We start from the raw sequence: 12062 nt of genomic DNA, 5'->3' as shown, positions 1-12062 counted from the left end.
GGTGGTGTGTCCCATAGTCCTGGCATGGGTCTGGGATCAGTTGTGTCTCATTTATGCCGCATGGAAAATGGCAACCAAAAGCTGCCACCTATGCAAAAAGGTTGTGGCTGTTGGGAGCATCTCCTGCTCTAATCCATAGGGATGCTTCGGGGAAGTCAGGGCTTCATGGATCTCCATTCCCACACCTGTTTCTCCGTCCCATCTCTCTCTTCTTCCCTTAGCGCTTCAGGCTGCTTATTGATGCCAAGGTATGGTCTAGGCATGCATGTTTCCCTTTCCCTCAGGAAGCAGCAGTGCCTGTGTGCAGGAGCAGGGCTGGGAACGCTGCCTTTCCTCAAGCTCTGACAGGACTCACTCATGTTTTGGAGCAAGATGGTTGTTTTATTTTTCTTTATTAACCTCTCTGTGCCTCAGTACCCTACTTGGGAAAATACTTAAGGGGATAGACCCAGGTTTGGGACGCAATTTGGAAGCTCTGCATGCAGCATGGTGCTGCACTTTCCTGGGGATCTTTGCATATATTTGGCTGTTAGTGCTTTTGTCTCCATTCAGCAGCTACACCTGGATGGTGGAAGGGAATTCTGGACTCTGCTGGGAAGCAGAGCCTTTTTTTTTCCTTCAAAATAACCCTAAAACAGGCAAGTTGGCAGCGCTCATTCACCGACAGCTTCAAGTCCAGGCTGAGCCGTGGCGGCTGATGGCCCGCGGGCCCCCGCTTGCCATGCTGGGCTACCGCTGACCGACCTCGGCATGCGGGAGGCTGCGGGGAGCAGGCGCTTCGTTATTAAACGACTAATTAATTAATTAATCGGGTGGTGTGGGGAAGATTTGCTGCCTGATGGTGGTGTGGGGCTCTGGGCAGCTGCAAAGCTGATGCCTGTGAATAAAGCCGTGAGATCCAAGCGGACCGTGCTCGTCTCCTCCTTCAAGCCCGTCTATAGCAGGGTGCATGCCGGCAGGGCACTCCGCGTGTCAGCTTCAGGGAGGCTTCGCTCACCAACGAGGTTTGTTCCTCCTCGACCACCGTCGCGGTTGGCGGGACGGCGACCTCTTCCGCTCCACGCGTGACTGTTGCCTTGGCGACCGCCGCTTCCGCTCTATCCCGCTCGCCAATCGGAAGCGGCGGAGAGACGGGCGCCGGCCAATGGGCAGGGAGGCGGGAGCGGCGCGGCGGCCATGAAGCGGCGGCGCGGCGCGGCCCCGGAGCTGGGCTGCCTGCAGGCCTGGACCGCCGAGAACCGGGACCTGGCCGAGCGCTGGCGGGTGCGGCCCGTCCCTCTGGGCCCCGGGGGCTGCCCCGGCCCGGCCCGGGCGGGTTGGTGAGCGTCTCTCCCTTCCTTGCAGGAGGCGGGGAGAGCGGTGCCCGGTGCAGCGGCGGGGCGGCAGCAGCGGGGCGGCTTCGGGGAGCTGCTGCTGAGGATGCGGGGTGAGTGCCGGCCCCGTGCGTTGCCTTCACCCTCCTTCCCGCTGCCACCGAGCGCCGGGAAATGAGCTCTTTAACCACAATGGTTTGGGTTGGGAAGGACATTAAGATACAGTTCGCCCCCTCCCCTGCCGTGGGCAGGGACACCACACACACTAGACCCTGCCACCCAAGGCTCTGTCCAGCCTGGCCTTGAACACTTCTTGGTTAGCCTGTGCCAGTGTCTCACCACCCTCACAGTAAAGAACTTCTTCCTTATATCTAGCCTGAACTTCCCCTGTTTAAGTTCTAACCCATTACCCCTTGTCCTGTCACTACAGTCCCTAATGGAGAGTTCCTCCCCAGCATCCTTATAGCCCCCCTTCAGATACTGGAAGGCTGCTATGAGGTCTCCACGCAGCCTTCTGTTCTCCAGGCTGAACAGCCCCAACTTTCTCAGCCTGTCTTCAAAAGAGAGGTGCTCCAGCCCCTGATCATTCTCATGGCCTCCTCTGGATTTGTTCCAACAGTTCCATGTCCTTCTTATGCTGGAGAAGGCTGAGGTTCCCAATGCAAGTGCTCTAGCCATGCCACTCAAGTCTTAGAAGGCAGATGCACGGACTGTGAGAATGAAGACCTTAGGCCCACTGTAGGACGGGATCAGGTTTGAGATCATCTTAGGAACCTGAACAAGTCCATGGGACCTGATGAAATCCATCTGCAGGTCCTGAAAGAGCTGGCAAATGAAGTTGCTAAGCCACTGTCCATCGTATTTGAGAAATCATGGCAGTCAGGTGAAGTTCCTGACAACTGTAAAAAGGGAAATATGACCCCCATTTTCAAGAAGGGGAAAATAGGTGACCCAGGGAACTACAGACCAGTCAGTCTCACCTCTGTGCCTGGCAAAATCTTGGAGCAGATTCTCCTGGAAGGCATGCTAAGGCACATGAAAAACAACAAGGTGCTTGGTGACAGCCAGCATGGCTTTATTATGGTACTGGGTGCATAGAGGATCGCTCTGCTTACCACACACATCAGGAAGAGACAGATTGATCTTATATACCTTTATTTTAGACATATTCTTCATAATTCTGTGAAATGCCCACCCAATTCCCGTTACTCGTTCCATATGGTAATTAGATAAGGCTGTGGCACAGGCACTGAATTTGAGGAGCAGTGCCTGGGGGTCGTGGTCGTTGTTTGGGCTGTCATAGAATCAACCAGGTTGGAAAAGACTTTTAAAATCACCAAGTCCAACCATTACCCAGGACTGCCAAGTCCATCACTAACCCATGTCACCGAGGGCCTCATCTACATCATCTGTGAACACTTCCAGGTATGGTGATTCCACCACTGCCCTGGGCAGCCTGTTGCAATGCCTGAGCACCCTTTTGGGGAAAAAAATTCTTCCTAATCTCTAATCTAAACCTCCCCTGGTGCAGCTTGAACCTGTTGCCTCCTGTCATAAATAGCCCCACTCATTCTACCCTTTTACGGCAATCTGTTAGTGAAGGACATTGGAATGCATGTTTAGTCTCACAATTAACTGCATGTTCTTGTTTGGGTTAATTTATGACCCTGAGAGGCCCGTCGAGCTGTTTTTTCTTGCAGCTGTTTAGCTATTTCTCAGGCACTATCTAAAGGAGGACTGCACACATTGATTGGAGGGAAGACATCTGCTACTCTTGTTGCAGCCTTCCTTTTCTTGAGACTCCCTGTAGCCTTGCCCATGTCTAAGTCTCTACACACAAATGAAATACTTGTTTAATTAAGTATCACAGAATCAATTAGGTTGGAAAAGTTGCTGCCCTCCCAGACCAATGGGTATGTGGCAGGCTGCAGTTCCTGGTAGCCTGGCGCTGAAGGGAGAGGAAAGAAACATTCCCTGCTTACCTAACTTGAGCTTGGCCTGCAAAAAACCTCTTCCTAATCTTGCTGGTGGATCTGGGCAGAGCTTTGGGGTTTCTGGAGATAAATGAGGCAAACTTTGTCCTGGGAAGCTGGGGAAAGGGGTCCCTGACATAACTGTGGTACAGAGGAAGTCTGTAAAGAGGGAGAGAGATACAGTGTGCAAAAACCTGTTCAAAGGGGTGTATTCGTTCTGGAAGAGGGCAGGCTATTGATGCTCTTCTGGGAGAGCTGAAAGGTCTCAGTCTTGGAGAACTGCAGCTCCTGGATAGCTGGGAATGGTGTTGGGACCTGGAGAGATGATGCCTGATGCATCTCTAGCTACTGCAATTCCCAAGCTGTTAAATCTCACCACAACAACAACAACAAACAAACAAGAAAGGACAGTTCTGTTGACCCACTAAAGGTGGGTGATGATACCTTAGCATGGATGGATGTTGGATTTTTCCTAGCCAGCTCAATTTGTTGTTGGGTTATCTGTGATCACAGGGCTGCCAGCCACCCTCCCCACCATGCCTCTGGAGCTTACTGTCCTCTACAACTCCCTGCTTTTTACAATGGGAGCACCTGACTCTACCATGGAAGGACAAGAGGGAATACACCAGGGACTCCTCAGGGGTAAGAAGATCGTCCTCTGTACAGGGTGAGGTGGCATTCTCTGTGCTTTGGACATGTGTGGTGACTGACTGGAGGGTGTCAGCAGGGAAGCTCTGCTCTGTTGGAAAGGGCTGGAATGGGGTGGTTTGCAGCCAGGGGTGATGTACAGCTGTCTGTCTGTCTGCCTGCTGCTGCCTGCAGGGGGTGGCCAGAGGGTTTAAGAACAATGCGTGTTTTTAAGGTGTAAGGTGCCAAGTCTCTAGCAAGGTTCCAATGACAGTAGTAAATGAGTGCTTTCTTCAATTATGGTGTGCTGGCTTCAAAGAAAACTTGCTGAAATAGGCTGCAGGTCAGAGGGGGATCTGCAGTGTTGCCACAGGCTTGCCTGGGGGCAGGTGACCTCAGCAGGACCCAGCAGAGCTGGAGTTGTAGCTCTGTTGCTTCCTAAGCATGCTGCTCTTAACTCCACTGTCAGCTTGGTTTTCGTGCTGCTGAGGCCAGGTCAGCCCTGTCAAAGAATCACAGAATGGTTTGTGTTGGAAAGGACCTTAAAATCATCCAGTTCCAACCCCCTGCCATGAGCAGGGACACCTCGCACTAAACCTTGTCGCTCAGGGCTCTGTCTAACCCGGCCTTGAACGCTGCCAGGGATGGAGCATTTACCACTTCTTTGGGCAGCCTGGTCCAGGGCCTCACCACCCTCACAGTAAAGAACTTCCTCCTTATATCTAAACGGAACTTCCCCTGTTTAAGTTTGAACCCATCACCCCTTGTCCTATCACTACAGTCCCTGATGAAGAGGCCCTGTCTGGATAGAATCTTTCCCTCACTATGAGGTGCCTATGCTTGTTTGAGTCCTCCTCTCCCTCTTGGGAAGGTCTCTATTACAAGGCACCAAACTGTTGTCTCATGGCTGGGTTTTTGTGTCTGTTTTCAGTTCTGGAAGCCTGTGGGGCTTGCGGACAGGATCTTAGCAGCGAGGAGCTGTGGCAGAAAGTGCTGCAGGAGGTAACTGTGGCAGAGCTGCAGGCACCTCTGCACCAACTGGGGGCCCTGCAAGCAGCGTGGTGGCTGTCCACTGGCCACCTGGGAAGCATCAGTAGTCTCCTCAGGCTCCTGATCAACGCTGAGGTAACTGGGCATGGGCAGGTGCTGCACAGCTCCCAGTTACCTGCACCAGTGTATCTGCACCACTTAAGTACCCACATGCTTGCTAAGGGAGACAGAGCTCTCATTAAGTACTCTTTGTCACACACATTGCAAAGTGTTGCTGTGGCATTTGGAGACCCGAACCCTCCAGCACTGCCCAATCAGCATATGTAATCCTCTCTCTAGTATCCCAGCATAGTCTAATGGTCCTGAGTGTGTTAATGAGTCCCATAATACCTCCTGCCTCTCAGGGTCCTGGACCTCAAGGTGCCAAACAGGAGGCTTGGGCAGGCTGGAAGGGGGCTGCAGGTGGGCTTGTAGGGAGCAAGCTGTGAGCAGTGGGATGCAGAGGAGCCTTCCCTGCTGCTTCTGGGGCTGCTGAGGGGTCCCACCTTTACGAATGCCCTCCAGCAGCATTTGGATCTGCTTGTCCAGGAGCCCCTCGAGGCACAGCTCCCTCTGAAGTGGGCAGGTGCTGCCCTGGGACAGGCAGGAATCACTGCAGCAGGAGGGTTGTAGTTGAAATGACGGGTAGTAGGACATTGCTCCCCAGCACAGAAAGAGCTGTTGAAGGGTTTGGTGGGACTTCTGTTTCCCTGTGCCCTGGGATCAGTGTTTCCTGCTTCCTTTCAGCATTCCCTGCCCTCTCATCTCTTTGTATTCACAGGACCTGGGAAAAGCTCACTGGAGCAAGGTGGAGAATGAACTCCTCTCGCTGCTCAAGGCATGGCGAGTACCTGCTGAGGAGGACTCCCTGCGCCTTGTACAGAGCACCAGAGACTTGAAAGAGATCCTGTGCACTTCAGCAGCCTTCCTGCAAGGTTTGTGTGGAGGAGGTAACCACGCTAGCACAGCCTCCCATTGCGCTCCTGTCCCAGGAGCCCTCTCCCTGCCCTTATCCTGGGTTCTTTTCCCAAACAAGCCCTTGGGGATTTCTGGGCTGTTGCTTTGAAAGAATGCCTGGGCTGAGCCTCTGGGTCTCAAGTTACCATTCAGTATTCAAAGAGCTTCTCTGCTTTTTCCCCAGCTCAGCCTTTCTCTGTACTGTCACAGGGTTCCTCCTCCTGTCTGTGGCTTTAGGTAGGTGTCTGGGCCACGCAGTCATCTTGTATAAAGCAGAAGGCTCACAGGGAACTTAGAAGGAGTTTCCTTCCTTCTGTCTTCTGGTATCTGCCTTGTCACAAGCACTTTGTTCTCATCAGATTACCATGCTGCAAGAGCCACGCAAAGCTGTTGTGCAGCTCTGTACCCTGGTGTCACAGCCTTTGACTGCTGTGTTCTGTCCCTCACTCACTGTCATGACAACCCCAGCAGCTTCAGGGGCAGCTGGGCAGCTCACAACAGCACTTCCAGAGGGGAGATGGCAGGTGTGAATGTGATGCAGGCACCTGAGAGGGAAGCTTGAAAGGGGGTTGAAAGAAAAGCAAGTACCATTCACACTAAATATTAATGCATTAATATCCCAAAGCATCCTGCTTGGAAATGGCCCAAAATAGTCTCTCTGAGACTCTGTGTGTGTTTCCCCAGCTGCCCAGCACCTACCTCTGTCCTAGTTTGGAGCTAACTATCTGGGCTTGGAAGCTGCTATTATTTCTGCTGGACATTACCATCAAGTGGCTTATTCTCTTGCAACAACCATCAAAACAAAGAAGGCAGCTTGGCACCATCCTTCTGTGCAATGCTGGGATCAGGCAGGCACCTATGGGGAGGCTTGCCCACTGGGAAGAAAAGGATGTGTGCCTGTCTGGGGACCATGTAGGGCGGGAAGGGGAGCTGCAGAACTGAGATGTTGGGTCTGTCCTAGGGCTGCAGGAGTTCGAGGCTGGGGACTTCCCTTCTGCTCGCTCCCTCCTTCAGGAGGCTGCAGGAGGATTCTGCTCCAAGAAGGTTCTGGCTCAGATCTACACCTGCCTCGGCTGCTGCGCTCAGCGAATGGTAACAGCCAGTGGGGAGAGGGGAAATGCAGCCTGGAGCAGGATGGGGAGGCTCGAGTTGACTTCCACATTCCCTCTGTGTGGTCCTAGGCTGCTGCATAAAAGCAAGGTGTTACGCTTTTGTGGGCCCTTGTGGTCCCAGTTGTTTACAAGGCCAGTTGCAGAATCCAGGCAGGGATTTTGGCTGAGCATAAAGGGTTGCTGCAGAGAGAAACTCAAAAAACAGCTTAAGGAGTGCTGCTTTTGACTACAGTGCAGCCTTTGCTTCGTGGGGATCATTGGGGAAGCAGAGCAAGATCTGGATTACACTGAGCAGTAAAGATCTCAGCAAGATGTCCTTGCAACATGCACCTCTTCCCGTCTAATTAGGGCAAGCCTCAGACAGCTCTTCAGCACCTGAAACAGGCCCTCCAGGTAGACTTCCACTGCTTTCCTGCCCTGTCCCACGTGGCAGCAGTGTACCATGAGCTGGGGGAGACCGACGCGGAGCTGCAGGCCCTGGCTCTGCTCTATGAGGTTTGTGTGTTTCCTGTAGTTCTGGATTGATGTTTGCCCAGTAGAGCTTGCACAGAGCTTCAAGCAGGCTCCTGCCTTCTGTATTTGAGCCTGGAGGAGTCTCCCAAAATAGCCTACAGTGTTCCAGCTATGATGCTGCTTTCAGCAGTGGCCAAAATGGAGCCCAGCATGATCTGAAATTCCTGCTTGGCACTTTGCAGTTCATGTTGTTGGCAGCTTGGAAGAAGAGGTTACACTCATGTTGTTAAGTATCAATGTCTTAATAAAGTACCTAATAAGAGGCCTTTAAAAGGTAGATTGTAGATGGGGGGTGGGGGGAAGGGGTATTAGCCATAGCAACCTTGGAATGCCTTGAGGGATTTGCTGCCTTGACTCTGCTAAATTGATAGTGCTTCACACCAAGTTAGCACTTAAGCTGTTTATGATCCATAAGATATAAACCCAGCTGTGGAGAGGGATCTTTCTCATTGCAGATGGCCCAAGATCTGGTCTAGTTCTGCAGCTGCAGCGGGAACATGGTGTTCCAGGCAGCTCATAGCACCTTGAACTAAAAACCTGAGGTGATACGGGTGATTTTGCAAATCTGATGCCATGTGGAGATTGCAGTCTTGCCTGTGCCTGTGCAAGCCTGGTTGCTTTTCCTGAATTGAGCTATGCTCTAGGGAGTAAGAGCAGGGTAACTGTGCTTATGAAGTGCAGAACTTCTCATCTGGGTGCACTCTAAATGCCAGAAGTGGTAAGTGATAGCAGCTGCGTGGGACTTGACCAGCATTGTGTTGACCATATTTTCTGTTCCTGTTTCACAGGCTCTGGAAAAAAAACCTCCAGCAGCTGCTTCCTCTAGCCCGTATTTCCTAATCCAAACAGAGCTGCTTGTCCACTCACCAGTACTGGCTTCTCTCCTTCGCCATTGTCACCCCTCTGAAGTGAAGTACCTCCTGGCACAGCGGTGTCTCCAGAATGGGAGGTAAAGGCACCTCTGGTCTACTTGCAACATGCTGCTTGTTTGGGCTTTTGTGGTTTTCTTTGTGCTCTTGGGAATCATCCAGTCCAGTGCTGCTGCTGTAGGTCTCCTCAAAGCATGGGTATCATGACCAGAGTCAGTGTGGTGCAGGGGGAGCCTGTGGGCTGGAGATCCAAGTTCTTTCTGGCTGCTGGCACTTCTCGGAGTCCCTCTGCTTTTTCCACCACATGTTTTGTCCCTGTTGCAGGGTGGCTGATGCGGTGGAACATTACCTGGATTTTCTGGCTCTGCTTCAGGAGGGTCTGCAGCAACAAGTAGGTGTCCTGCTGAGGTGACTTGGTAGATGAGGTTTGGATCCCCACCCCGAGGCCTGGGCCCAGGCATCACCCCTGGACTCCAGGCTTCAGTGTCCAGTTTGAGATAGAAAGGAGAGGAGGTGGGGACTGGCACCTCTGACCTGTGGCATGTCTACTTTGGTTTCACACCAGAGACCGTTTGGTACTGCTTTTTGGAGAAACGGCTTCTCCTTCCCTTTGGGGAGCAGCTGACAGGCCTGGTTTAGGATGTCCTTCACTTGAGGAGTAGGGATTTGCTGCCTTTATTGTGCTAAACTGATAGTGCTTCACAGCTCCTGCCTTGTCTGATGGGCTCTGCAGTTCTGTGTCAGCACTGCCACCACTTTTGCTCTCCAGGTGCCCCTAGATGGTAGCTCAGCCGTTCCCAGGATCCCTGAGGTGTTCTTGGAAGCAGCATCTGCCTTGGAGCAGGCTGAGAGACACCAGGATGCCATAACTGTGTGTGAGGAGGTCATCAGCCGCACGACTGGCCTGATCCCACGAGTGTTACTATTGGAGGAGAGGCTGGAGCAGCCAGAATGCCCATCACCACAGGCACGGCTGGCCGGTGGACTGCAGGCTCAGAAGAAGGAGAGCCTGTCCTGCCTTGCCTGGAGAGCAGCTGGATACCTGCACCAGGGGTGGGCGTGGGGAAAGCTGGGTGAGGTCAAGGAAGCTATAACACAGTTCAGCAGGTAAGAAGGGGCTCCACAGCAGGCAGCAGTGGCTGGTGGGGCCAGAGCAGGGCTGGATGACAGCTTGCAGCTTGCTTCCCCACATGGGGGTTGTATGAAAGCTCCTCTGTCCTCACACCCGCAGATGCCTCGGAGAGCTCTTGCGAGTCCAGCTTTATGGGCCTGGTATTGAACCAACAGGTAGGACACTGCCGTGCTGGGACTGGTGGGGTTGGGATCTGTGTGCTTGGAAGCAGGGGGCACTGAAAGGACTGGCTGGAGCAGGGTTTAGCCTCTGCTTTGTGTCCTGCCCCATGGTCTAGGTGACAGTTAAATAGGCTGTGAAGCAGAAAGCTTCTCCAATCCAGATTTCAGGGAAGAGATTTCTAGTGGTTGTGCAAATGGGCAGCCAAAGGCCAGGCTGCTGCTGAGGTCACTGCTCACCATAGCCATGTAATATACCAAGCTCTTGGTGTTCTTCCCTCTTACTCTCTGCCACTTGTGGCCTCTTCCACCCTGGCTGAGAGGCTGATTTCACCAAGGTTTTAGGGAGGTGGAAGATGAGCAGCCCAAATAAACATTTGGCCTGTCCTGACTGCAAACCTGGCTCTGCCTGCTGGGACAAGGGAGGGAATATCTGGAGGATGCCGTCTTCAGCTACATGCATTTCTTTGCCAGAGAATCTCCTGCCAGAAGTGGAGGTGCTTCAGAAGATCAGGTTGCTCGCTCTCACTGGGAGGGGTACACAGTTCCTGAAGCTGGGGAGGCACAAGAAAGCCTTGCTGGATTTCCAGCATGGTTTGCAGGTTTCGCCAGGTAGGAGGCTCATTTTGGTGAGGGACAGAGGGGAATTCCACAAATTTGTTCAGGGCTGTTTTGCTCTCTTCAGAAAAGCTTTATAATCCAAATAATTATGCTTTAGACCATACTTATTTGGACATCAAGGACTACAGTAGTGCTACAAGCAATTTTACATATTTGAGATGCTTCTCTGGAGCCTGGTCACCTCACTGCCTTGGAGCAGCAGACCAAAACTATTGTTAAGAGGAGTGTATCAGAACCCTTCCCACAGCCTGTGCCTTGGGACAGCTTGGAAATTTTCCTTCTTCCTGCCCAAACCCCAGCCTGGTATTCAGCCTTTTCCCAGACAGGGTCTGCTTTCCCAGACAAGAGGGGCTAGAGCCTTGCTTCATGCTGGGAAGCAGTATGTTCATGCCTGGCAGCGCAGAGGCTGAGAACAGAGACCTATCAGGGAAGAGGGGAGCAGAACAGGAAGCTGTACCTCTGAGCATAGCTGAAGTATGTATAGTGCTGCTCCCAGGGGTGACCCCGTGTTCAGCTGTGCTCACACACTGCACGGTGTGAGCTTCAAGAGAATCTGCCAAACCTGCTGCTCCTGATCTTGACAAAACTCCCTTCACTTGGAGGTGCAGACTTGCCTGCAAGGAGAACCCCAACCTGTGTGCAAACAGAGGTGTGTCTGGCTGCACCCCAGGGCTGATGCCATCTGCCTTGATTGCCAGCCCCAGCCTTAATTAGAGTCTGTGATGCAGCTGGAACCATCTCCTCCCCATTACACCACCTCTCCTCCTGCTCTCCCCCCTTGTCTGGCTTCTGACCTTACTTTGCAACACCCTGCAACACACAGCAGCAGGCACCTGCTCCTCCCCTGCTGAAGGCTGAATCCCATTTTGTGTCTTGCAGGTGACCCAGCTGCTGCCTCCTACCTGGTGCAGGCCTTGTGGAACCTGGATCGAAAGCAGGAGGCGGCTGCTCAGTGGCAGAAGCTCTCACAGAGGCCCCTTAAGGAGGATGGGCAGAAGGAAGGACAGGGAAGGTGTGTAGAGGGATGTGTGGAATCTCAGGTAGCTGCATGTGAGCTCCAGCAGCACAGCCCATGTTTCAAGCTGGACAGTTGAGCTCAGCTCCTACCAGTCTGAGTGCACAGCTCAGGTGTGTCTGAGGAGCTTCCCCCCTTGTCTGCTCTGAGAGACCATGAGCTGTGGCTCTGCAGGGACTCCCCACAGCACAGAATGGGAGGGGAGAGGCTGGGGATGAACTTCTTAGTGAGAATGTGTCCAGGGAATGTCACAGTCCTCGCTCATGCAATGCTAGCTTCTCTTTCAGGCCTGTCCCTTTGTACCTGGTTTCGTGTCTGAAGCAGGCAATGTTCCCACACAGTGATGATCTTGCCAGGAGCATACAGAATTACCTAGGGAGCACAACACAGGACCACCCAAGCTAACCCAGTCAGTTTCACTGCACGGGGCTGGCACGAAGCCTTTCAGGACTCCTCCAAGACTCAGCGTTACTCTTGAATAATGCTGGATTCCCAAAGGACTGAAACAGAACTGATCTTTTGTAGTAAAGTGTAGATTTTTGCTATGAGAGCCCTTGGCTTTCAATCTCATGAACTGTAAAATCCCTCTGTTTGGTGTAATGACACACTGGCTGATGTATCCACAGAACCCACATCAGGTAATGCTCCGTGTCAAGCCATAAACCTTTAAAATTGGGATGAGAGTGCTGGGGCTGGTAATGCAGAAGCAGAATAAAGGCAATGATGGTTGATACAAGGAAGTT

General features: G+C 52.7%; 1 protein-coding gene across 3 annotated transcripts; it reads left to right on the top strand.

Moving 5' to 3' along the window:
- The first annotated feature begins 1123 nt into the window (after nucleotides 1-1123).
- FANCG (FA complementation group G) lies at nucleotides 1124-11831 on the top strand. Of its 3 annotated transcripts, none has more exons than XM_062620403.1 (14): nucleotides 1124-1263; nucleotides 1345-1426; nucleotides 3800-3928; nucleotides 4845-5038; nucleotides 5724-5877; nucleotides 6861-6991; nucleotides 7360-7506; nucleotides 8313-8473; nucleotides 8718-8784; nucleotides 9163-9500; nucleotides 9625-9680; nucleotides 10158-10295; nucleotides 11184-11316; nucleotides 11661-11831. In XM_062620403.1, exons 1-14 carry the CDS (start codon nucleotides 1177-1179, stop codon nucleotides 11722-11724), a joined length of 1881 nt encoding a protein of 626 aa, XP_062476387.1. In that variant the 5' UTR covers nucleotides 1124-1176; the 3' UTR covers nucleotides 11725-11831. The 3 variants fall into 3 exon arrangements, with proteins under 3 accessions (XP_062476387.1, XP_062476386.1, XP_062476385.1); XM_062620402.1 differs by having other exon boundaries at nucleotides 11607-11831; XM_062620401.1 differs by having other exon boundaries at nucleotides 11595-11831.
- Nucleotides 11832-12062: the final 231 nt, after the last annotated feature.

This window comes from Pezoporus occidentalis, unplaced genomic scaffold (assembly GCF_034315485.1).
Source record: "Pezoporus occidentalis ecotype Australia unplaced genomic scaffold, CSIRO_AGI_Poc_V1 ctg220, whole genome shotgun sequence".
NCBI classification, from domain to species: domain Eukaryota; kingdom Metazoa; phylum Chordata; class Aves; order Psittaciformes; family Psittacidae; genus Pezoporus; species Pezoporus occidentalis.
The sequence above is the reverse complement of the archived record's forward strand: the minus strand, read 5'-3'. Positions and strand labels throughout refer to the sequence as shown.

Bases quoted from the DNA above. Each gene is read 5' to 3' on its own strand.
- FANCG (XM_062620401.1), top strand. From the start codon at position 1,177: ATGAAGCGGCGGCGCGGCGCGGCCCCGGAGCTGGGCTGCCTGCAGGCC. The intron at 9,681-10,157 runs GTAGGACACTGC...TTTCTTTGCCAG, and splicing joins GCCTGGTATTGAACCAACAG to AGAATCTCCTGCCAGAAGTG. The intron at 11,317-11,594 runs GTGTGTAGAGGG...ATGCAATGCTAG, and splicing joins CAGAAGGAAGGACAGGGAAG to CTTCTCTTTCAGGCCTGTCC.